At 43.5% G+C, this 24,903-nt stretch overlaps 1 protein-coding gene across 4 annotated transcripts in view; it reads left to right on the top strand.

The window, feature by feature from the left end:
* The window catches only part of LOC114161699 (estrogen-related receptor gamma-like), a 56,993-nt gene that overhangs the window by 4,723 nt on the left and 27,367 nt on the right, over positions 1–24,903 (top strand). For 2 of the 4 annotated variants that reach the window (XM_028045200.1, XM_028045198.1), the window contains exons 2-10: positions 4,879–4,949; positions 6,173–6,722; positions 9,941–10,158; positions 22,367–22,603; positions 22,714–22,784; positions 23,410–23,595; positions 23,753–23,855; positions 23,951–24,010; positions 24,439–24,561. In XM_028045200.1, the coding sequence (XP_027901001.1) occupies positions 4,879–4,949; positions 6,173–6,722; positions 9,941–10,158; positions 22,367–22,603; positions 22,714–22,784; positions 23,410–23,595; positions 23,753–23,855; positions 23,951–24,010; positions 24,439–24,561 (1,619 nt within the window). Of the gene's footprint in view, positions 1–4,878; positions 4,950–6,172; positions 6,723–9,940; positions 10,159–15,839; positions 16,476–22,366; positions 22,604–22,713; positions 22,785–23,409; positions 23,596–23,752; positions 23,856–23,950; positions 24,011–24,438; positions 24,562–24,903 lie in introns of those variants that run through there. The other 2 variants (XM_028045199.1, XM_028045201.1) reach the window with 2 other exon arrangements.

The raw sequence follows: 24,903 nt of genomic DNA, 5'->3' as shown, positions 1-24,903 counted from the left end.
CCTGTTCCGAAGCATCGCAGAAGATATGTACTTGTCTGTTGATGATCGAAGCATCTTCAGCCGCATGCGTGTAATGTCTGGGTAAGGTGACCTGGGGCAGTAGTCGGAGTTCACCTCCCCACTGCGCCCATAGTTGCTGTACATCCGGGGGGAGCAACGGGTCATCCCAATCCCGCCGCTTCTCCCACAGCTGACGAACCAACACTTTGGCCCGAGTCGTGTAGGGTAGGATGTAACCCAGAGGATCGTACTGGGAGGCGAGAACCTTGTAGATGTTCCTCATGGTCAAGGTCCCATAGCTGAGAGGCCTGTGTTTGTAGCCAATGAGGTCTTGCTGAGGGTTCCAGCTAAGCCCAAGTGTGCTTTCAGATGGATCGTGCTTGTCTTGGGTCAGCCAGAGCTCTGTAGCAGGGGAACGGGCCTCACTTGGCAAGTGGCTGATCACCTCCATCGCATTACTTGACCATTGACGAAGGTCGAATCCTGCGGAGAGAAGCAGTGCTCTTAGCTTTTCCACCAAGGCCTTTGCTGTATCCACAAATGGTAAGCTTTGTAGCCAGTTGTCGACGTAAAAACACCGCTCCACAGAAAACCGCACATCCTCTCCATCCTGACTATGGTCAGTGACGTGCCGCTGGAGGGCATAGGTCGCACAACAGGGGCTACAAGTGGTGCCAAAGGGAAGCACCTGCCATTCATAAATGTCTGGTGGTCGGTCCTTGACCTGATCCCGCCACACGAACCTTAAGAGGGGTCTGTCTTCTGGAAGGAGGCGAACTTGGTGAAACATCCCTTTTATGTCGCTGCTGATGGCGACGGCATGTTCCCGGAACCGCAGTAACACTCCTATAAGTGATGCACTGAGGGTAGGTCCAGGTAGTAGGAAGTCGTTCAGATTAAGGCCCTGGTACTGGTGAGAGCAGTTGAACACCAGCCTGTCCTTGTTATTATGGTTCACCATATGATGAGGAATGAACCACGACTCCCCCTCTGATGCAGTGTCTTGGGGGCCCAACTTCACCACACTACCGGCCTGGACCAGCTTCCGGATCTCCTCCTGGTATGTGTTAGCCATTGTTGGGTTCTTACTCAATCTTCTCTCATTGCTCCGTAAGTTGAACATCACTGATTCAGGAGAGGCTTTGAGGACAGGCATGGTTTTCTTCCATAGCAGTGGTGTAGCGTAACGGAGAATCCCATCAACATACACCCGTTCGGTCCTCTTCTCCAACAGGTCTACAGCTTCTTGGTCCAACTTGGAACGAGTTACGGTCTTCTCTTTCTGGTAGGGAAGAACGTCAGCCTGCCAGAGTTTCTCCACATTCCTCAGCAGCTCCGCATTAGCGGGGGGAGCAGATGTAAGCAAACACTGGGAGTGTTGGAGACCACTGTGCTCTGTTCTCATTGGTCCCTGGAGAGCCCATCCGAGCCTCGTTCTGACTGCAGCTGGTGCTCCCGATGGACCCAACCGAACCGGTTCAATGGGAGTAATGAGGTGAGGGTTGTCAGTCCCAATGAGGATCAGAGGCTGCACATTCTTGAAAGGATGTAGAGGCAGATCGGACAGATACTTGAACTGTTTCTGGAGTCTGTCAATCGGGTAGGACTGTTCTGCCAGGACCAGGCGATCGGCCGTAAAGGCTCCATTCACCGCGAAGCGGCGGCGCTTGCTGAAGGAAGGAGATATCTGAAAGGAAACAGAAGCACCTCTCATGGTCTGAATGTCCTGCCTTATGGTTCTCAGATTCAGAGTCTCTGGGGTGCCCTGCAGACCAAGCTTGTGTGCAGCAGGAGCCAGGAGCATGGTACGTTCAGAACCATCATCGAGTAAGGCATAGGTTTTGAGGCTCTGTTTCCCGTGATGCAAGGTGACCTGGACCACCTTCAGCAGAACTCTGCCGTACACCAGCGGTCGGCCCAAATACAGCTGGTCAGTGGTGCTGATGAGGCAACTCTCCTCTCTAGTGGTGTCTTTAGTGTCTCTGGTGTTCACATCGTGAAGCACCTGAAGATGTTTCCCCTGACACAGGTTACAGGGTTTCCGAAGATCACACTGGGCTGCATGGTGAGATCTCGCACAGCGGCAGCATCTGTCGTGATCCTTTATCCACTGCGATAGTTGGTCCTTAGACAACCTTTGAATGCCCGTGCATTGGCTGAGGTAATGTTCATTACTTTCACAGTATGGGCAATAACGATTCGATTTGATGCCCGTGCTCCCCGAAGCCCTGGAAACAGAACCATCCTTGGTGCCATGCAGCACCGTCGTGGCCCTCTTCTTCTGATGTCCTGCTTTGTCTTTATTTCCTGCTCCGGAATCATAATTGTCCGAATTATGACACCAGGTCTCGTACTGGAGCCATTCAGCGAAATCCACTAACGTGTAGACTGCATTGGGATGGCGGAACATGGCTCGACGGAAGTCTGCACGCTGCTCTGCAGGTAGTTTACTCAACAAACGGGCCACATGAGATCCGCATCTCAGCTCAGCATCACCCTCTGGACCCAAAGTCCTGAGCAACCCGACCAGAGACTGAACTTCGAGAGCGAACCTCTCAAACGCCACCGAGTCACCTCGGCGGACGTCTGGAGCATCCATTACACCGGCAATCCTGTTCAATGCCATCTGGTGTGGCTGGCCGAATTTCTCACTTAGAGCCCTCATAGTGTCTGAGTATGGGGTGGCGGAGTTCAAATAAGAGTCTGCTATGAGTTTAGCTTCTTCGAGTTTGAGGTGATCCACCAGGATCTGGTACTTGAACAGCTCTGTCCCTTCTGGTGGTAATAGATTAATCAACGCTATCTTTAACCGAGCAAAGTCCCTGGGATCTCGTCTAGCGAAGTAGGGGATGCTTGGCCTAGGACCTTGATAGGTTTGTTCTGTGACAACTGGCAACATCGAAGGAGAATACAAACTCGTTGGTCGAGCCGGGCCTCCTGGCCTCAATGATCCCCGACGATCTATCGGCATCTTTTCTTGTGTGGGGACAGATCTCATGAACCGTGGCTTTCCGCCCTGTGGTGCCATGGTCCGATTCTTTATGAGTTGTAGATCACTCATCAGCTTTTCCAACATGACCGAGACAGGCTGGGTTGATGGAGAAGGTTCACCCTCCTCCTCTGTCTCGGGCCACGGTGGAGGTTCAGGCCATTCCTCCTCCCCCTCCTCACCGTGACTCCACCATGTCGAAGGAGGAGGCGGGGCGTATGTCGGTGATGGGATTTCAAACCGCTGCTGTGAAATAGCCGTACTCTGTGGCATATATCCCATTCTCCTCCTCATTTCTTCCTTTAAATCCCTGAGTTCGGCTAACTCATAACGTACTTCTTCTTTAGCCCGCTCATATTCGATTTCTTTCATCTTTAACTGCTCCAGCTCCGAGTGGTATGGTGCGAAGCTCTGCTGCTGCTGCCTGTGATGTGGAGAGCCAGTAGAATAATCTCTGTTATCCTCTTCTGCCAAGCTCTTCCGCCGCTGCGGTTCGGTAAGCTTCTGTTCGGGGTAACCAACCCACTCATCTACCGTGTTTTCCCACTGCTTACTGGGCCATCCGGCTGCGGTAGATGGGGGTCTGAGGGGTGTCATCTTGGCAGCTCCCTCCTCCGACGATGAATACGAGCTATCCTCACATCTTGGCTCAGCTCGCACACCTCGATAATCAAACAGAGGCTGAAACCGGTGTTCCTGGTTGTTGGTTTCATAATCCTGTAAATACGAAGGCGGGCGGGTTCGCCGCTTTGGTCTCGTCGTTGCTTCACGGCTGAACTGCATGCTGAAACAGTGGTAAGTGTCCCGCTCCGGCTCGAAGGACCATAAATTGTAGCGAAGGTTCTATGTTCAAAACTTGAGGCTGGTGGAATGTTACACTCGCCACTGTGTGTCGATCAGGACAAACTGAGGAGGGGATTTCCTACTTGTGAAGCTCTCTTTATTTGGTTATTACAACAGTAGTACAGGCTTGGAGTTGGGGGTGTGGATGTGGAGGTGAGGTGATGTGGTCTAAATCACAACAGAAATAAAGCCCACGTTAATTCACTGTACACATTATCACGTACAAGTTGCTGCAGTGACATCTACTGGCCACAAACTAACCACACGTATATTGAATGCTACAACCGATAGCTAACAGGCTAACCCACGTGGAGTTAGTAAAAGGTTGCATTAAACCGGCGACTCTTATGCATAAAACATCAACATGTAATACAGACGGAACTACTAAATTAACTGCCTTGATACATATAACAGCAATTACCTACAGTGAGTCAAGAACGCACATCGACCTCAACCGAAACGGTAAGCAGCAGCTGCGTGTCTCCACTCCCAGAGCTATAATGCTTCTGCAGCTGCTGAATGTGCAATAACGCACTCGCCACCGGGTGGCGCACCTCCCTCTCCCAGTCCAAAGTAATAAACACCCGAACCTTTGTAACACTACTAGTTAGTAACTATTTTATACATGCATATAATTGACCCTAACCCTTTTTTTTATGTGGAGAACCCAGTGTTATTTGGTTATTATTTATTTCATAAATAGTGTTATTTCCTGACTTTTGTTCTCTGAAGAATCCAGAAAAGGTTATTTGATTGTGCTTTCTGAAAAACAATACATTTTTATGTTTAGCATTCTTACAATCGTCACACTTTTTCTGTTACAAACTGACCCCGGCCCCCCATCAGAGAAGGGACAAGTTATGTGGCCCTCACAGGAGAAAGTTTGGGGACCCCTGATCTACCAGCTGAATGTCCAACAGTCTGCAGATAAACAGAAAGGTTGATGTTTCTGACATGGACCTGAAAGTCGAGGCATTATTCAATAACAGACCAACTCCTGATAAATGAAGTGTTTTTAAGACCATAAATGACCCTTTTCTCCGCAGACCTCGTGTTTGTGGAGGTCGATGTTGTCTCGGCTGGACTGTGTCCCCTAAAACCAGGAGGTGCACCAAGCGTAAGCATTTACTTTCTACTTTGGGATTTATTTCATTTTAAGTTCAGATGTTCGTTTAATTTTCGCCATGAAGACGTTCAGGTGTTATTTTCTCCTAGTCTTCCTGCAGGTTTTAAGGTGTCAAATTTTCCAACATGATCTTTTTACAGACAGATCATAAATCTACCCAGACCAGGTTAGAGCCAATATGTTCCCTGACTCACGTATCAAACAAGTTATTTATAATCGCTTCCATCAGAGGCTCTTCGAAATTTGACTCGTTTGTGACCACAAGGTGGCGCCGACTCTAACTTATCTACAGAACAGCTGGACGTGGACACTGCGTGCCGCCGAACAGTTTACTGTGCGACACCGAGTACTTTGCTCGGACGTGTCCAGCGGACCTGCGAGGAGTGCCGCATGCAGACTCCCTCACACTCTGGTCTACTCTGAGCCGGGGGATAAATTCCTACATTTTCCGTAATCCTAATTGATAGTTAGCAGATTCGAGTAGCTAGTTGGGCTAGGCGCCCACCCAGGGCCGCCATGACACATCAGTCAGAGAGCCGCAGTCACGGCGACCATCAGCCTGTCTTGGTTGTATACAGTTCGATGTCAAGACTTTTTTCTGCCGAGTAGTTTACTGTGGGACACTAGCAATCTGCTTTGACTCTTCCTCTAGTGAAGTACTTGCTACCAAGTACTACACCAAGTGAAGTATGTGGAGGCGTTTAGTCCTTTCAGGTTATTGACATTTCTGCTTCTATCCTCCTACTCTGCCCGTTTCCCTGGAGGTGAACGGGCAGAGTTCACCTGCTTTCTGCCTGGTGAAAACGTTTCCTCTGAAGGCTGTTGGTCGCCGCCTCTAGCCTGGCTCCCTGACCCACCAGGAGGTACTCGACATGCTCCCTTTCTTAGGGTCTCTTCTTTCTTTGGGTCTAGCTACTCAGACCTGAATTGGACCTCATGTTTTCCAGTCTCTAGTCTGTGGATTCCCACCTCTGCCTTACTGACTCCATGTCCCAACCTTCTTGCCCTGTTAAAAGATTCTGTGACTGTTAGCATAATCATATTTCATTTCCAATAACCAAGAGTCATGATATGATGTCCCAACATATTTTTCCATTGCTTGACTTATCCACAAAATATCCCTATGTAGCAAAACATTCCCAAACCATCATCCTTCCACCACCGTGCTTGACATTTGCAGGAGTGTGGAGTATAACTGTCCTCTTTTCCCTCAGCCAGATGTTTTCCTTCCTGCCGTAACGGATCATCGTGTGGACTTCCCAACAACTGTCTGTGCGGGAAAGGTTTCTATGGCATCCGCTGCCAATTTTCCAAAGTTCCTCTTCCTGTGGGAAGGCCTCCAGAGACATCCAGCCATCCTGCCTCCACAACCACAGCAGCTGGACCAATCGGGTCCAGTCGGAAACCTGAACCTCCAGGTTCGTTTCAGAAGCCATTAAACGGTAACGACTCTGGTCCTCTGAAGTCTGGATGTCTAGCAGGTCAAGCTGAAGGCGTGAAGGGGGATCAAGGAGATGTTACCCTAAGGTTTCTGAACCGAACGTCTCCCGGAAGCACAGGTCTGATGAGGGCAGATCCAGATCCAGAGAGGCAAAGCTCAGATTCAGAACATGTCCTGGAGTCCAAGCCCCAAACTAACAGAGAAAACAGGAACCCACTGAGATCCGAGTCCCTGGAGCTGCAAGCAAGTCTGGAAGTTAAAGAAGATGAGGATCCGACTGGAGCAGAGAGGAGGCCAGAGGAGATGAAGAGGCAGATCCCAAGGTAAAAGTCAATCCCTTGTGTCCTCTGACGTCTCCTCACACCTAGTCACAAAACGTTGTGCGATCTCCTCAACTCTCTCATCATCTTTTATCTTGAGCCGTTCACTTGCAGTGCCTTCCTACCTTTCAAACCTTTGGCTTTCTCCACTCACAGTCTTGTCACGTTCTTCTGTCCTACCACTGTTTCCTCTCTACTCCTTTCCTCGTCTGTTTCTCAGTACATCTCACATCATCAAGTTTTCTGTTCAGCCAGCAGGTGGAGACTGTCACCTGTTCTATGCAGTAAACCTCGTTTTTTTCCACTCAGCCCTGAAACAGACAGCTGCATCAGCAGTTTCCGGCTATAGATTCAAAGAGTCCAAAAGGACCAAGGACAGTAGTCCTGGTTTCTACTGAAACGTCTACTTTGAGTTTTCTTCAAGCAGAAGAGAACAAAGACCCGATTGTTTGTCTGTAAAGAAGTAAACCAGCTGACTGGGATTTCTCTGCCGCAGAGTCCGAAATGTAGATGAATAAACCAAACTTCAATGCTCTGACTGAGCGGTCAGAGGTGAAGGTCAGAGGTCAGAGCCTGGGTCATGACGCCTGTGGGAGATTCTGAGTGAATCCATCTTTAAACGTACCAACTGTGGATAAAAACATGTTCGTTTGAAATGTTTGCAAGTAATTCAGGGTTTATTAAAGTTATTCTGAGGATTTCCTGGGACTTTGACTGTTCCATTTCAGTCCGGAACCTTCCCATTTTCAGATCAATGAACCTATTTCATGGCTATGAATCATTCAAATCATTTTTTTGCTGCTTCAACACGGAAAACTTCACAAAAGAGTTTCAGGTTCATCTCTGCTTGTTCCAGTTTCTTTGGTAAATCCCTGAAAAACACCAAACTCAGCCTTAAAGATAAAAATAAGGATTTTAACTCTAGCAGAGGGATTGGAAGAGAGCTGTTGGCTGAAAACCTGTTTTCCTGGAAATTATCAACAACTTGGCCCGTTAGTTTATGATGCCTAAGTTTAAGCTAAACTATAACTAAACTGTGATGATCTAAGCTCATTTGATCTTGGCTAATTTTGGGTTATCATGGCTTAATTTAGACAAGCTAAATTATATTGAATTATCTCTTAACTTGGCTAATTCTACATTAGCTAAGCTTAGTTTAGGTCAGTTTAGTTTATTTTTACTTAGTTTAGTTCACATTTTCCTTCCCTTATTTTAGCTTAGCTTGGTTTAACTTACGTTAGCCTAGCATTAGCCTATCACAGGGGTGGGCAACTCCAGGCCTGGAGGGCCTAAAGGTCTCCTGCAACTTTCAGATGTGTCTCCACTTCAACACACCTGAGTCAAATAATGAGGTCGTCAGCAGGACTCTGGAGAACCTGACTGCACTGAGGAGGAGATTCAGCTGTTGGATTTAAATGTGTTGGACCAGGGAGACGTCTAAGAGTTACAGGACGCCGAACCTCCAGGACCAGGACTGCCCACCCCTGGCCTATCAGCATCCCAGCCTGTTTTAAAAGAGAGACTGCATCACAACATCATCTTATTCTTCCTAGTTGTTTTAATAATTGCTCTTTTATCTACGTTTATTTTGGAGCCGTTATTTGAGTTCGGTTTGGCCGCGCAGCTGCTTTGTAACGATGTTCGTCTTTTCATTTCCAGTTGCTCCAAGCAGCATTTTCTTATCTAAGCAACACGGCGCTAACATGGAGGACCCCAGAGGCTTCCTGAGGTTTGGCCTGTTGGTTTTTGTTGGGGGCTGATTTAAAGCCGCTGAGACAGTTTGTGGCTGGAACACGATGTTCAGATCTCTGCACTGTGACCCCTGCAGATTCCCATTCCTGGCAGTTTTATCTGCCCTGTCCGCTTCGCTGTGCTGCTAAAAACCAGCAGCTGCAGCATCCGGACACACCAGGAACGGGAACCGAGATCAGGCTTTCAGTCTGGTATCGGCTCCGGCGCTGAGCTCCCTGGCGCAGCACAGCGCAGAAAGCCAGAATACGGAGAAAAGATTTCGTCTGAGTGTGGTGGATCTAGATCAGAGGAGTCCAAAGTGCGGGCCGGGGACCATTTGTGACCCTCTGAAGGATCTTGGGAGGCCCTCAAATCTAAAATGGAGCAGATCTGTTCTGTAAGCATTGGTCTGTTGCAGTTTGGTAATAACTAGTTACATTTACCTGAGTAACTTTAAAAAAACAAAAAATACTTTTAGGAGTATTTATACTGTTCTGTACTTTTTACTTGAGTAACTTTATAAAGTATTTCTACTCTTGAATAAAATTTCTGGATTTTCTGAATGAAAAACATGTTTTAACCAAAAATCACCAGACAGACACACAGACTCACCTGCAGGTTTAATTAAAGCTTTATAAGTTTTTATTGAATGAAACTCAATTCAAAATTTAAACTTAACTTTATATTTTGGTCCGTCTTATGATGTGATTTTTCAATATTAAATGACTGATAATTTGATCAGTTACTCAGTACTTTTTACCAAATACTTTTTTACTAACCTGAGTAAACACACGTTGAAGCTGCGCTGCTCTAACTGGAGTTTAGTTTCTGGTCTGTTGATGCAGCTGGACACGTTTTCATGGCAGCATGTTTTACAGATAAATAATATCTGCTTAATAGAAGATATTAAGCAGATATTGATGTAGATTTATTAACACGTATTAACAAAGTTTTTGCATTCATCTTCATTTTACCGTAACTGGAACTGCAAACATTTTCCTCAAAACCAAATAAGGAAACAACACAGAAAATGTAGAAACTTTGGGGTTTCTTTATGTTTCTCATCTATGATCCATTTTCTACAAAAATGTTAATAAAGTTGAAATTGTTTAGTGTATTATTCATTAGATAAAATAAAAAAGGTACCAAAAAAGCTTATTATAAAATGTTTGTAGCTCCAACAGATTATTGAATGAATTTTCCCAACAATCCTCTCCAAGTTGCTGCTATCCCTGTTGATGGTGCACACTTTTTCCTTCCACTCAACGTTCTTTGAATACTCTAACTTTTCAGAACGTTCTGATTTTCTGAGATCCTGATTTTTGTATTTTTAGTTTCTGTAAGCAAAAAAAGTTTGAAATATTCACTGCGCCATGAACCTATAGAGACGTAAAATACGGAACATTTTGATAATAGTTAAATTTTTTAAGCTGGATTTTATAGTAAACACCTTCCTGTTTGTGATGGAAATATTTCTGTTTCTGTGTCAGTCTGAGGGAGGCCCAGTCCGTTCTGCTGAGAAACTCTTTATCACAAGGAGGAAGAGGAGGCAACATGGCCGCCCTGCTGATGAAGCACATAACAAGAGAGAAGAGGAAGCTACACACACTGACTTCTTCCTCCTCCTCCTCTTCCTCCTCACTATCCACCAGGAGGGCCTTCCAGAACCAGAGAGGTCGGTTCGACTCCCACCTCGCTGCTCCTAAAGGTCAGTTTGTCATGTTTCTGTTTCCTGCTTTGAAATGATCATTAATTTTCCGTCGGTTTCCTTTTTATAAGTTAGATTGTTAAGACCCTGATTGTTAAGATAAGTAATAAATCAGCCAGTCGTATAACAGGAACTAATTTACCCACTGGTCTAAGAAGGAGGAAGTGTTTGTGGAGGTCAGAGGTCAGAGGGGAAAGGCTCAGATATCTAGTGTAATGCACTGACTTTAAAAATAAAATAAAAAATTACACATATAAAACGCACTTGACTATAAGTCTCAGGTGACCTTTGAGTTTTTAAAAAACGTTTTTATTATAATTATTAGACTTTTGCTCTTTATGAAAAACAAAATTGTGGAAAAACAATTAAAAATGCTCTTTTGTGTCAAAACGTTCTGTGTGACGTTTGTGAGGCAGCGTACATCCTAAACAAACATGTTGTTGGTTTTTCATAAGCTAAATGTAGCTAAAGCTGAGGAAACGTCCTTTAAACCGTTAAATCAAGACATTTGAAAAAGCTGTAAATTAGTGGCGTCGCAGTTGCAGCACTCGTTACCACCAGACGATGCAGAACAGCAGCTCTGACGGCCAAACAGCCGGAGCTCTGAAGCAGATGAGCTACAGCAGCAGCAGACCATGATGGCTGCCAGGGCTGTAACCCGGGGCAACGGCTCGCACAGGGTAACAGGAAAACGTTTCCTGTTAGCCTGGACTCACTGGTCCAGTGAGTCTCGGCTTCAGATGGTTCTGTCAGAATTTTGGAATAAACATGAAGGCATCTATTGATATGAAATAAGTTTGTGAAAATAAATAGCTTTTTTTATATTAGCTGGCTTAGCATTTCCCATTAGCGCTACATTAGCTTGGGTTTTCTTAGGACTTAAACTTTAAGAAGTAAATATTAAAACAGATTGATTTAAAACACATTATTCTGTGAAATTAATTGTAAAACTATTCATTTAAATGTTTTATGGCTGATATAAAGTACATGGCAATAAATGTCATTTTTGCTTAGCATTAGCGCCACATTAGCCTGAGGTTTCTTAGAAGCTTGCCTTCTTTAAGGAGTTAAATATTAAACAGTTCAATTTAAAATAGAAAATTATATCAAATTAGTTTTAAAGCTCTTATTTTAAATGTTTTTATGACAGATTTTATCTGTTATAAATTATTTTTTGGCTCAGGATTAGTGTTCTTGATTTTAGCCTCTTAACAGCAACTACACAGTCATGTCAAAATAAAATAAGTATTATGATGCTAAATTTACATGCATTCTAGAAATGATTATTTTCCCTCAAATTGCCCTGTTTGATATTTTCCTATATTTTTAACAGCATCCAGCCTGATGTTTTCCTATAAATGTTGGAGCTCAGTGTGTTTCTCCTTCCTGTCTTGCAGACAGTCGGTTGGTTGTTGTTTAAGTAAATGAACAGGGTCATTTATGCAGCATACCACAGAACGTGGATCATTTTGTGGCTGATAAGTTGGTTCTGGGAGATAAAGTGAAACAGCGCAGGCTGCTGCTGGAATGTTTTCCATCCCTGATGTGTTAATGGAGCCGGCGGCCTGGCGTTCGCTGTAAACCTCCGATAAGCTGGGTGTTAAATCAGTCACACGGTTCAGGCCTGATCGCTGCGATTAGACCAGTAAACAGTTCCTGTTATTGTTCAGCTGTTGGAAGAAAATACCTCAGACTGTTCTTCATCAGGATCAACTAAAGGTCTAAATGTTTCATTCACGTGTGAAGGACATTGGTGCAAAAAAAAAAATTTTTAACATGATGGTTTTCTGTTGTACATAAGCCAAGCTGTAACTTTTAGTAACTTTAGTTTTGCCAAGAGATCCAACTTTCACCATCTTTGTTGTTGGGATCTTTGTGTTTCCATCAGCAGATGCTTTTATCAAGTCCAAACACAAAGACTGCAAAAAACACCAACTCTGTTCAGTCCACGTTAACTTGACTCCGGTCCGTTTGTCTAGTCAAAGTCCGCTTTGGTTGGTGAGGTGTGAACATTAATCGACCTCTGACCTCTGGTCCTCCCAACCTCGGTCTGGGTTCAGTGGAAGTTGCTCTCAGTGTCTTCAGAGGTTTTTGTGTCATTTCCTTCAGTGGTTCTTGGTGCAGCGCCCCCACAGGCCAGGAGGGGAACAGGTTGGTTTGACTCAGAACCGCAGCAGCTGGAGGTGGAGCAGATGATGGAGTTCTGGTTCCAGTAGAACCGGGTCGACCGGACCATCAGGAGGAGAAACGACTGAGTGCTTTTTACTGTAGGTACCTTTCTGCCTGCTGATTACAACAATGATCCCCACATTAGAACAACCTGAGCTCTTTCCTTCTGTATCCATGGTTTCTATTGTATATTCTTAATAACATCATGATGCTTCAAACGGAGCAGGAAAAAGTTGCCCGTTTAAGGCTCTCTGCGTTCGCTTGCTGGCCTCCCACCAGCAGAGCCAACGTCCAGTGAAGGCACTGGAAAATGGATGCACTCCAACAAGCAAAGGCCTGACAGCAGGGATCAACCGGTGAGACTGACACCATTCTGGTGGGCCCCAGTAGAGCCCCAGTAGAGCCCCAGTAGAGCCCCAGTAGGGCAGAGGACCACAGTGTTTGGCTGAATAGAGCCTGGTTGTTTCCGCATGTGTTTGTGTATGATCTCATGTCCTGACTGAATAAGGGTTGATGTAAAGCCAGGATCAGTGAGGCAGAAACACTACAAAAACCACCAGTGGGAGAAAGTTGACCCACTGAGAGCCTTATTATTATTATTATTATTATTATTATTATTATTAATAATAATTATTATTATTTTAGCTCCAATAATACAGCCTCAGCTGGTCCTTTACTGTTCACTCTGATCCAAGGAATCAGGTACTGCACTTTCAAAAACAGAATGTAAATGTGTTGAAGTACATAAAATTCTCTAAGCTCCTGTCATTTATCACGGTGAAAAGATTTAGGGTTGACATTTAGCTTGTTTATCCCCCTGATGGTCCGGTCGACCCGGTTCTACTGGAACCAGAACTTCATCACCTGCTCCACCTCCAGCTGCTGTGGTTCTGAGTCAAACCAACCTGTTCCCCTCCTGGCCTGTGGGGGCGCTGCACCAAGAACCACTGAAGGAAACGACACAAAAACCTCTGAAGACACTGAGAGCAACTTCCTTCTTCACCAGATGGAAACAAGATGGAGGCGTCAGATTTTAGCGGTTGGAGGATTTCTCTTTAGTCTTTGGCTGAAGGAGACATTTCTACTGCCAGCGCTAGGCTAACACCTTAGCTTTGGTTGTATTTACCCAGAATGCCCTGCGCTGTAGTCCACTTCCTGCTTTTGGAGCGGTCTCTGGTCCGCTTGGGGTTCACATTCAAACCAACCAGAGTTCACTTCAGCCAAACCCAGACAGAGGTTTGGAGGACCAGAGGTCAAAGGTCGACTAGCACACCTCACCAACCAGACCAGACTTTCTAGACAAATGGACTGGAGGCGGGTTAAAGCGGACTGAACTGGGCTGGTGGTGAAGGAAGCCCTGTAGAGTAACCAGACTGCAGCAGGATGTTTAGGAGGTTCGATCATGTTCTGCAATGAGGCTGGAAGTTTGTTTGGAAATCCAGGTTCAGGGGCCAGACATTGGTTCCTTATTGCAGTGACCTTCAGTCTTGTTCCTGACTGGCCACTGTCCTGCATGTTCTACACGTCACCACATTTAAATTAATGGACTAATAACTCGATGACGAAACAAACACAAAAAAGATTCACTGCTCTGGTTTTCTGGACGGCGATTCCTTGAAGGCTACTGATAGGACTTTCCAGCAAAGTGGTTTGGAGCCTGTTTTGGTTCCTGGATGTGGTTTTGAATTGATGTCGTGCGTTTCCACTGGAAGAGCGAGGTTCCAGAACGTCCAGTCCGGTTCCAGTCGGTCACTGTGGTATTCTTCAGTGTGACGAACACCCGAACCAACCACAGTGGGTGTTTTGTTGAAGAAGAGCTTAGTAGCAAGATGGTGGACGGCCTGTGTGCTTCTGTGATCCCTGTTCATGTTTGTTAACAGTGTTTGCCAAACAGCGGGCTCCCTGGTGTATGACGTGTTCCTCTGGTATTCAGATGATTGGTGCTTTTTTTAAAAAGCTCTTTTTTAGTGGCCTTTATTTGAAAGTAGTTTGACAGGAAAGAGGGTTATGAGAGAGGGGGAAGACATGCGGCAAACGTCGCCAGGCCGGGAATCGAACCTGCGACCACCGGCACGAGGACTAAGGCCTCAATACATGGGTTGTGCTTTGCCCCTGCGCCACCACAGCACTCCATGATTGGTGTTTTTAACCAGACTTAAGACTCTGAGTTCAGTGTGGAGCTGATGCTTTTCTCCATCTGACGGAACCAGTTTGAGTGATACTTTCTGGACACCTTCCAATCAAAGGACTCACCAAGACATCAGACGTATCAGCTGAACCACGCCTGGTAAAAACCAGCTGCTAGTTCTTCGCTTCGCTTCGTCTGTCTGAACCCTCAGCTCTTGAGAAGTGATTTCTTTCTGGAGGCTTCTGCTGAAGCTTTAAATGATTGGATCTGATTTTACCTAATAGCTAATGTTTGCTAGCGTTAGCTTGATGAAGCTTACCGGAAATTGCGTGTATTTTACACAAATCCATGGAGAGTAGAGCCATAACATTTCTATCAGGCACAAAATTTCTTAAACATTCCTCTTGCTCCGACTTTAATTCTTCCATATTTGGAAGTGTGACCAACACGGACTGAACGGCTTCGTTCACTTCCTCTGCTGCCGTCGCCAAAACTGCAGGCAGACTACAAAGATAAAACAACAACATCAATGTTTCATGAATCCTCTTTCTTTCTGCTGATTATCCCAGTTGAAATTCAACCGGACAAATCAAACTCAATGGGAGAATAATCAGACAGAGCACTGAAGGGAGATGAGAATCAAGCTAAGCTCAGTCAGAGCGGAAACTGTGACAAGATTCTGATGTTTGAGTTTGTTCCCGTGCAAGAAATCACAAAAATATAACAAAACGAACATTTAACTCAAATCTGTAAATGTTAAAATAAGGTCAACTAAACTGAGGTAAACTACAACAAATCCAACTGAGCTAATCTTAAATAGGTGCTTAAAAAAGAGAAATTAAGATAAACAAAGCCTGCGCTAATAAAATAACATAAACCAATATACGGTCAGATAAATTAGCATGAGCTGAGGTAAAATAAACGAAGCTAAGATGAATTTACATCCCAATAATACCAGAAACTCTACTTTCCTTGTAGAAAAGCAGTTGGACATAAACATGATGTTTCCCTTGATGTGTTTCTCAGCCAAGGCTTCAACATTTCGCCGACAGATCATACTTCATCACTTCCTAGGAAATATCTGGAGACGTTTTTATTTCTTTGAGCTGTAGGTCTAGTTGACCAGCTTTAAAGCCCAGCTGCTGAGCCTGAAGCTCCTCAGAGGAGCTGCAGAGGAAACTGGAAGGAATCCGAGCTCCAGATGCGTCATGTAAACACGACAGCAACACATCAGGTTCAGCAGACAACAACATGTCAACAACAAGTGAGTAAACTCATCAGTTCCTGCTCAGCCTGCAGCAACATGAAGACACTGAGCAACCCGACCCCTGAAACCCAAAACCAGATTGCATCATCAGCCTGACATCCTCTAAAGCTCGGCAGCACGTTACGAAACCAGAGATACGGGGCCTCAGGAGTGAGGAAGAGGAGTAACCACTGGCGCTCCGCACACCGACCAATGGAGCAGATTCCTGCTAAACATTTAGTTTGGAGTTGAGCCCAGCGCTGCACACTGCTTCCAATTATCTCCAGCTCTCTCTGCCTGCTCACACTCTGGAGGGTTTAGTGAAAACTGACCGGGGAGGGGAGGGGAGGGAGATGCCGTTTTCTTCTTCCTCCCTTTTTTTTCCCTCCTCCAGCGCTTGTTTTCACTCCACCAACTAGCAAGAAACGGAGAGCGAGTTCAGAGTCAGAGAGCGCAGAGCTTTGAGGCTTTCTGGCCATGCAACAAATTCACAAACTCTGCCTGCAACTGTGAACATGCAGCAGCTGAGACTCGCCTGCTTCCCGCTCCTCTTCATCTTCCTGGCCTCTCCTGGGCCAACGCGGGGACAGACGGGAGCCAGAAGAGGACTGGAGAGGATTCAGGTGAGGTTCACGCCGACCATCTGCAAGGTGCTCTGCAACCAGGACGGCTGCATCAACCGCTGCGAGCAGGGCAACGTGACCACGCTGTACAGCGCCGACGGCAGAGCCACAGGAAGGCGAGACGGCGCTCACGGTCCCGGCTTCAGAGTCTGTAAGTTCCCAGGATCTGGGACTAAACCTGGCAACATTCAGGCTTGGATAACGGGAAAAGCTTTAGGTTGTGTTCAAACCACCAATCAGATAACTCCTGTAATTCCACTAGGGGGCGCTCAGACTTTGTTCTGTTAAAAAATGGAACAGTGATGACCTCAGAAATATCACATACGTTAAACTTCATAGGTTTTTGTGCACCAAGAAATAATGGAACATGTAAAGCAGCTTGTCATAAAATAACGATGTGCTTTTCTATTAAACGAGTTTATTTTTGGCCACAGGCAGCAAAGATGTTACCAAGTCTAAAGAGTGCATGGCTCGTCTTTGGGGTTTATATTTTTTTTATCTCATGATTTGATACAAGGATCAGTTCAGATCTACAGGAGGTTCTGCAGGTTCTTTTGGTCTTTTTCGCTTCAGAAACTTTTCCACTTCGCGCTCGCTATGCTAGCTTGACTGATTTGACTGGCAGCCAGTCAGAAAAATTAACTTTACAACAAATTATTTTAATTTATATTTTGCTATAATGATTGAAAAACAGATTATATGTTATCATAGAAAAAATTATTCTTTCTTTCTTGTTTTTTTAAATAGCGACAAGTGTTTAGTATAAACAAACACTGAAAAATATAATTTCTAGCCTAAGCCAGTTAGCATTGCGCATCCTCAGATGGGCCTTTAACAACATAAACAAAAACAATAAAGAAAAATTTATTTAAGAAATTGAGATCCTTTTTTTTCTTTTTTTACTGTCGCATTTATTTTTGTCATCCTCCCTTCAGCTTTCTCAGGCCCGCCTGGCGCCTCCTGGTGGTCCCCAAGGGAGCCGCAATTCCCACTTTGTAAAACAAGTTTAGATCAAAGCTGATTCATTGTTTGGTTAGAGTGGCCTAATCAAAGTCCACATCTGAGAATCTATGGCTTAAAAGCTGTTGTTCTCCATTTGACTTGACTGATCTTGATCAGTCTAGTCAAATCTTCTTAACTGTTTTTCAGTTAAGAAAAAAATAAATTGTGTGTATTTTACCTATAAAAATGTTAAAACTTAATCAATTCCTTTCAGATTTAACATACAAACCCACTAAAAGCACTAGACCAGATTAGATCAGATTAGATTAGTCCAACTGGTCCCATAAACTGAATCAAAACTAGAAAAGCTTCAACATTTCAGGAGAAAGCACCTGTCAGACCTGTTGCTGCCGACAGCAATGATTTAACTTCTCCTGATCTGGGATCAGTCCAGAAGGCCCAAATATTCACTGGCTCTTCTTCAGAGACAGCGATCTGCAGGTCACATGGCTGAGCTAGAGCAGCTTCGCTCAACACGCCGAGCTCTGTTAGCGCTGACATGCTAATTCAGGTTCAGGCTCTGAACGTTTACCAGAAACAGCACAGGTGGATGTCACCTGACACACCCTGATGGAGAATAAAGGAACAGCTGCTTTTCTCAGGTCATTGTTGTCGTCTTTCCACACCAGCATTGTGCTAACGCCCTGGAGCAGGAGCTGCTAAACACCTGCTGTTCTTGGGGTTTCACTCTGAAGATGATGAGTTGATCAGCAGCTTCCTCGTAAATTATATGAAAACTGAACGGATGAACTTGGTTTTTCGCTCGTTCTGATCATGTGTGTTTGTTTTTAAAGCTGGATTTGTTGAACATGAAAAGCTGGAAAGATCCAGATGTCTTTTATGTTCTGCAACTCAAAGGATTTTAACTTAATGAGTACACAATGTTGCCCAGTTTAATGGAAAAAGAGTCACAGGGAGAGGAAACAGCGCTGACATGTGGCTTTCATTTTTCATTAGCTGACAACTCTCAAAACAAAATAAGTCAAGTTTATTTGTGTAACACATTACAGCAACAAGGCAGTTCAAAGTGAAAAACATAAAAACATCGTTCAGTCATCAGTTATGAAACAAGCAATAAACATCACATTTTGTCATATATCATCTGAATCTTCAAACAAATACTCAGCAAATTCAGAGCTGCTGTCGAAGCAGCTCTGAACAGATGGGTTTTAGTCTTGATTTACTCGGTGTCTAACTTATTTTGGTGCTGAGCTGTTCAGTGATTTACAAACTAACAGAAGTATTTTAAAGTCAATTCCCTAGACCTTGCTGGAACTTTAGTCCTTTAATCCTGGAAATGTTCTTCAGGTGATAGAAGGCCGACTTTCTAATTGCCTTTATGTAACTCAGAGTCCGTCACTCAGATTCCAGGCCTGGTCTCCAGTTCCTAGCTGTAATAACTGAAAATAAGTATTTCTGTCAATAGAAAGCAACCTTTATTTACTTCCTGAACATTTCCAAGCATATTTAATCTTGATCAAATCTATTGAGTCGATCAGAAATCGTAGGGTTTTTTTTTCTTGCTACAGAGTTGAGTCCTTGCAATGCGTGTTGTGTTCACGGTTTTCACAGTACTATAAATACCAGAACACACACACACACACACACACACAGACAGACAGACAGAAGTCAATACAAAGTCCTAATATTTTGTACCATATTAGGACTTTATATTGATCTCCATTCATTTTGTTTGTTACTGGTTTCTCCATTGTTGACTCTACGATGTTTTTATGATTTGTTATTCTCGTGTTTTTATGGTGCAACAGATTTGAACTGCCTTGCTGCTGAAATATTTAATATAAATAAACTTATTTTCTTGATTGAACAAATTGCAAGTATACAACAAACAAGCAAATGAGTATGTGTTGTATACAGAGGAATACAGCACTTGCATAAATAAACAGCCAGAGGTGTTAAACAAAAACACAACATGTTTTAATTTACTGCTTGAGCTTTAGTTAAATATTGTGTTGGTGTTGAGCTTTAGCATTAGCTTAGATTAAATATTGTGTTGGTGTAGCACTTAAAAAATAACTAATGTTTACAATTACTGCTTTATGGTTAGCGCAGCTAGTTGTTTAGTTAGTAGTGACCACTACTGTCTAAACCTAAATCACTCCCTAGTCTAACTATTACTAGTCTATTCCTGATCTTAACCAAAGCTTAATTCACACCACATCTCTAAACCTAACAAGTAGAGCTGCAGCGAAAATGTCCTCACTTTTCACAGTGACCTCAAATTTGTGGGTGAAAGTGGAGGAATCGGTCCTCTATATGTAGCATATGCAAGTACACACACACACACACTCTGATCGATGTGTGCAGGATGTTTTGCTGGTGATGTGTGAATGTTTGAACTTGCAGTGAGGTAATGAACACAAACACGCGCTCTGGGAGGTAAAAGGGTGGGGGTGATGACATCATGGGGTCAGAGGTCAACTCCCCTAACCTCACAGCTGTTCTCTGCTCAGTTTTTAGTGATTTAACATGAAGAGCAGAAATGTTTGAAGGAGTGTCTTGTTTTTCTCTGTTTGTATAAACTGTAGCCAACATTACAGCGGCGCAGTAATGAGTTCAACGGTCGCAGTCCTTCTGACTCCCTCTGCATGATTTACTGTTGCTTACACGACATTTTCCAAATAAAAGCCTCCAGGTCAGGCTTTCCCGTGCAGCCAGAAAATCACCATAACATGAGAGACGACCTGAGTCTGGCTGTGCAGTACTTCAGTTGCATTTTATCCATCATACAGTTGAAACCAGATATTTACTGTAACATATCCAAGCATTTTTTCCTCTCTAGCTGCGTTTCCATTGACCAGGAAATTGTGAAAATAAATTTGCTTAATGGAAATGTCAATTTTGAAAAAATAAGTTTTGTTTCTTAAAATCTTTGCGCAAGGTTGAAGTGGTTTTTCAACATTTCAAAACTCCAATGGAAACACTTTGACACTTTTGACAAAGTTGTTGGTTCTCTTCTGTTAATGGCTGAAATAACCTGAAACCAGGCCTCATGATAATATGTTTTTATGGATGATAAATTGTCCTAGAAGCTATTGTGATAATGATAGTATTGTTGTTTTGAGACCATTTTCCAGTAATATAATGGTAATAATGCAAGAAAACATTTGCAAAGATCAATAATCTTTAAAAACTTTAAATTTTAATGAACATTTGACACTGGAACCAGAAGATGTTTTAAATATCCAAAATAAACAAAACAAACAATAAATAAAATGAATTATAAAGTCTCTGGAAACAAAATTATCCTTCAATAAAGAGTTTAGTTGAGACCAAAGCAACAGACTGAAGACTTTTATCTTCCAGTTTTGGTAGAAAGAGAAAAACAAAAAAAATAATTGAAATGGAAATCATTAAGTTTGTTTCCGTTTATCATGTGATTGATTATTGCTTCTATTGGAGTCAAAGTTTTGAAATGGTTTATTTTTAAAATATAAATCCCTGAAACATGTTCTTTGCAGTAATGTTTTAACACGTTTCTCTCTGTTTCACTTCATATTGTGTAACATTTTGATAGCTGTATGTTGAGCCAAGATCTTTGTGGGGTCATAAAGTGCCTTTAGAAGTATTTACCCCCTGGATGTTTTACCCCTTCTATTGTTTTTACAGAAGATAAACTAAATTTGTCTTTTTGAAGGAAAACCCACCATGTTGCCTTTCATCTGATCTCTTGCTGGAGGTTTTAAACTCCAGAGTTTTCTCCTCCTACGCTGAGCCCAACAGATTGTTTGTGTTTCTGTGATTTTTCTGTGTTCATGATGTCACAGTGCGCCTTTGTTTACCCCGAGCTCGGCTGTTTTCTGGGTTTGGGACTGAAACTCGCTCCAGACTCTGAGCGTTGATGCGCTCCATCTGTGATTCAGTTTGATGACCGTGTTTACAGCAGGACAAATCCGCTCTGTAGCAGCTAACCTGAGCGTAGCAAACACACACACACACACACACACACACACCCACACACACACTCACGCTCTGGGTCCATGATGGCGCTGGTCCTTCCTCCAAAGTAAAAGCACCGTAAACATCCAGAGGTTTCTGTGAGTTTCCGTCTGATTGGCGGCGTTTTGGACTCCAGCGGCTCTCGGAGTAACAATGCAGCCACTTCCTGTGGTGTCGGTTCAAACAGGAAGCAGGAAGTGGTGGCTGGTTCTGTTGGCGCCATCCTCACCTTTCACCTGTTAGCGCTCCGATATGGATGAACTGGGAATGTTGGTAATTACAGACTGGGAATTCCAATAAAGCAAAACCATTCAGTAAAAAATGTGGAATAATTAAACATTTTGTTACTGAATTTTTTTCAAACAATGAAAATAAAATGTCTTACTAAACATTTTATTGTTTGGATTAGTTTTTGGAAGTTTATTAAAAATGTTGCTTGGAATATTGAACTTTATCATTTCTCCCATATTTTAGTGGATTATTAAGATCTGATATTTAAATGATTTTATATTTAATTTTGTTCTATTTCCTTGTAGGTTTAAACTAAGACCACTAATTATTAAAATGTTATTTAATAGTTACGTATTTGTTTTTTATATTTAAAGTCTGTTAGAAATTTAATTTCATATTTAGCAACATATTTACAAAAATTTCCAATTTTTTTTTGCATTTAAATTTTAACAGTAAAAATAATTTCATATTTTTGGACAAATTCTTAAATTTAATTATAAATGTTATACGTTTCTGTTGTTTTTACTGTAGATGTGACAAACTAGGAATAATTAGATGGTCTAAATGTTTTTTAGTTTCTTTTTATTTAACAGGAACAAACTAATTCAGCTGGGCCTTTTAAACATGGAGGCTTCATGCTAACGCTAATGTTCATCCCTGGTTAGCTTCCAGGATTTAAACACATTTAAAAGCTTAGAGGTTTCAAATATTAACAGTAATAAAATTTAAAAGCATAATAATGCAGTTCAGTTCTCGCTGTGATCATTGAGCCTCTCTTCAGCGGTTCTGCTGCTGGTTCCGACCCAAAAGGACCCGAACTGAGCAGAACCCGGTCCATCTCCTCCGCAGTCCTCTGCCCGCTGCTCTGTAAGAACGGCGGCGTCTGCCTGCAGATGGACCGCTGCCTCTGCCCCGCTAACTTCACCGGGAAGTTCTGCCAGATCCCCATCCCGCCCCCCGGCGCCGCCTCCACCAATGAGATCGTCCAGCCGCCGCGGCCCTCCTCCGCGACAGCCAATCAAGAGCTGATGCGGTCGGAGTTCCTGCTGCCGCTCGGCCAGAACCGGGCGGCGCCGCCGTCCGCAGGTGAGCCGCCACACCTTTCGCTGGTCAAAGTGTTTATGAGACGTTTGGATGTTTTCAGAGAAACGTTTGGTTTGTCTGTGAGTTTCGTGTTTCTTTTACCAAACACAAAGACTCCCGCATGGTAAAGGTCAGAGTTCAGCACCCCAAAGAGGCCAGCGTGAAGATCCACCAGGTGATGAAGGTAAAACCAGTTAGAATCAACTTCCTGTTCAAGTTGCTCAGAAAACTAAGAAATATTTTGGTTTCAGATTTCTTATGAATTTCATTGAATTTTGATTTATTTTAGGATTTTCATTTGACTTTCTTTCAATTATGTCTTTTTTTTACAAATGTAGTTTGAATTTATTTTAAATTGTGTAATTTGATTCTATTTTTTATTAAATTCCTACTAATATTTTTCGATTTATTTAGTTATGTTATCCATTTCACTTTTGTTTTTTAAATTTCTTATTTGAATACTTTTTAAATTTAAAGTTTTATTTGATTTTTTACAAATATTTTCATTTGGTAGTTCCTATATTTTTTTCATTTTGCATTGTGTTGTAAAAAATGTAAAATTCCCCGTATTATTAACTTTATTTAAAAAAACATTTATTTTAATATTTCATTCTAAAGGTTGTTAAAAATTATTTTAATAGTTTTTATGATTCATTAATATTAATTGACAATATGTATTGTATGTATTTTTAATAATTTAGTTTTTTTTGTTTAATCTCCTTGTGTGATTAATTATCTTTGTTTTTATTTATTACATTTCTGTGTAATTTGAACAAAAGCACAGATTTTTTGCCTCCGTGTCGCTCCAGGTGTCCGGGTCCAGTCCGGCCCCGCGGACCCTCTCCTCCTCCTCTTCGGGTTCGGCTGGCGCTCCGGCCCAGGCTCCGCTTCCAGCAGGTGGCGCTAGAATCCAGGCCCAGACTCTGAGGGGCGGCGGTACCTACAACCCGCAGTCTGGCTTCAAATACTGTTTCAGAGAGGTGAAAGACGGACAGGTGAGAGCAGGCAGGTAACAAACCGCTTCCTGTTTGACAGACGGTGAACTTTAAGATGTTTTCTGTGAATTTTTGTGATATTTAGCCAGTTTCCATCCTCCTGGAGCAGATTATTCCTGCGGTGTGATCTGTGTTCGCTGTGTTTGTGTGTTTGCAGTGCAGCTCTCCACTTCCGGGTCTGAGGAGCAGAGAGGTGTGCTGCAGGGGAATCGGGAAGGCCTGGGGTCTCACCGACTGCAGCCTCTGTCCTGAAGCTCCAGGTAGAAACACAGCAAACCCCCAGAGGACACAAAGTTAGATAAATGCTGATTTCCTGAAGAAAACGTTTCTGAATTAATCTTTTATTTGTTCGCAGGTCAAAGAAACAGCAGCTGTCCTGTTGGCTTCGAGCGAACCAATGGAACGCAGTGTGTCGGTGAGTTAAACACTCACACAGAGAGGTCAGAGGTCAGAGGCAGGTGGAGTGCTCCAAAGATGACTTTACCCAGTCCAGAAGGGGGCGCTAATCCTCCAGTATATACAACATGAAAAGATGAGCAGAAGGTTTTGCTTTCCTTTTTGTATTCAAATTTTTTTTTTACAGAAACCTGGAAAAATATTTATATTTATATTTTTTTCTATTCAAGTTGTTTTCCAAGGATTCCTCTAAATCACATCTGCTCCCGTTTTAATAATCAGGAGATTTTAATCTGCAGATTAATTTTCTTGCAGAAACCTGCGTGGTTTTGAGCTGAGCTTCAGGTCTCTGGGTTACAGCATTTCTCCTCCCGTCTCCGAGTGTCGGAGTCATGGAAGTGAAATCCCGTCACTCACGCGTGTGTGTGTGTGTGTTGGTGTGTGTAGATGTGAATGAGTGCCTGCAGCCAGGGCTGTGTGAGAACGGCATCTGTGTGAACACCAGGGGGAGCTATAGCTGTGTGTGTCGGTTGGGGTTCATCCTCGACGCCACACATGGAATCTGCATCTGTAAGTAACACGCGCGCGCACACACACACACACACAAACACACTCTCTCCGCCGCCGGCTTCACCAGAGGAATAACGCAACTCGGACCTCCAGAATCCTCCTGAACGTCCGGGTAGCGCTGCGCAGGCTCCCATCAGGTGGGAGGTGAGGCGTTCAGGTGGTTTCGGTGAGTCCTGGCTGCAGTTGCGTCATTCCGACCGGCATTCTCCGGGTCGACGGAGGAGGAAGGAGCTGCAGGATGCTGGTCTGGCTGCTGTCTGATGGCATCGTCTCTGTTTTCTCTTCTCAAAACTTTCATTTTCCAGGATTGTTTTTAAATCCAAACCTTTTTGCTCCAGTTCC

Source organism: Xiphophorus couchianus, chromosome 18 (assembly GCF_001444195.1).
Source record: "Xiphophorus couchianus chromosome 18, X_couchianus-1.0, whole genome shotgun sequence".
In the NCBI taxonomy this organism is placed as follows: Eukaryota; Metazoa; Chordata; class Actinopteri; order Cyprinodontiformes; family Poeciliidae; genus Xiphophorus; species Xiphophorus couchianus.
This window is presented reverse-complemented; position numbering and strand designations above follow the sequence as displayed.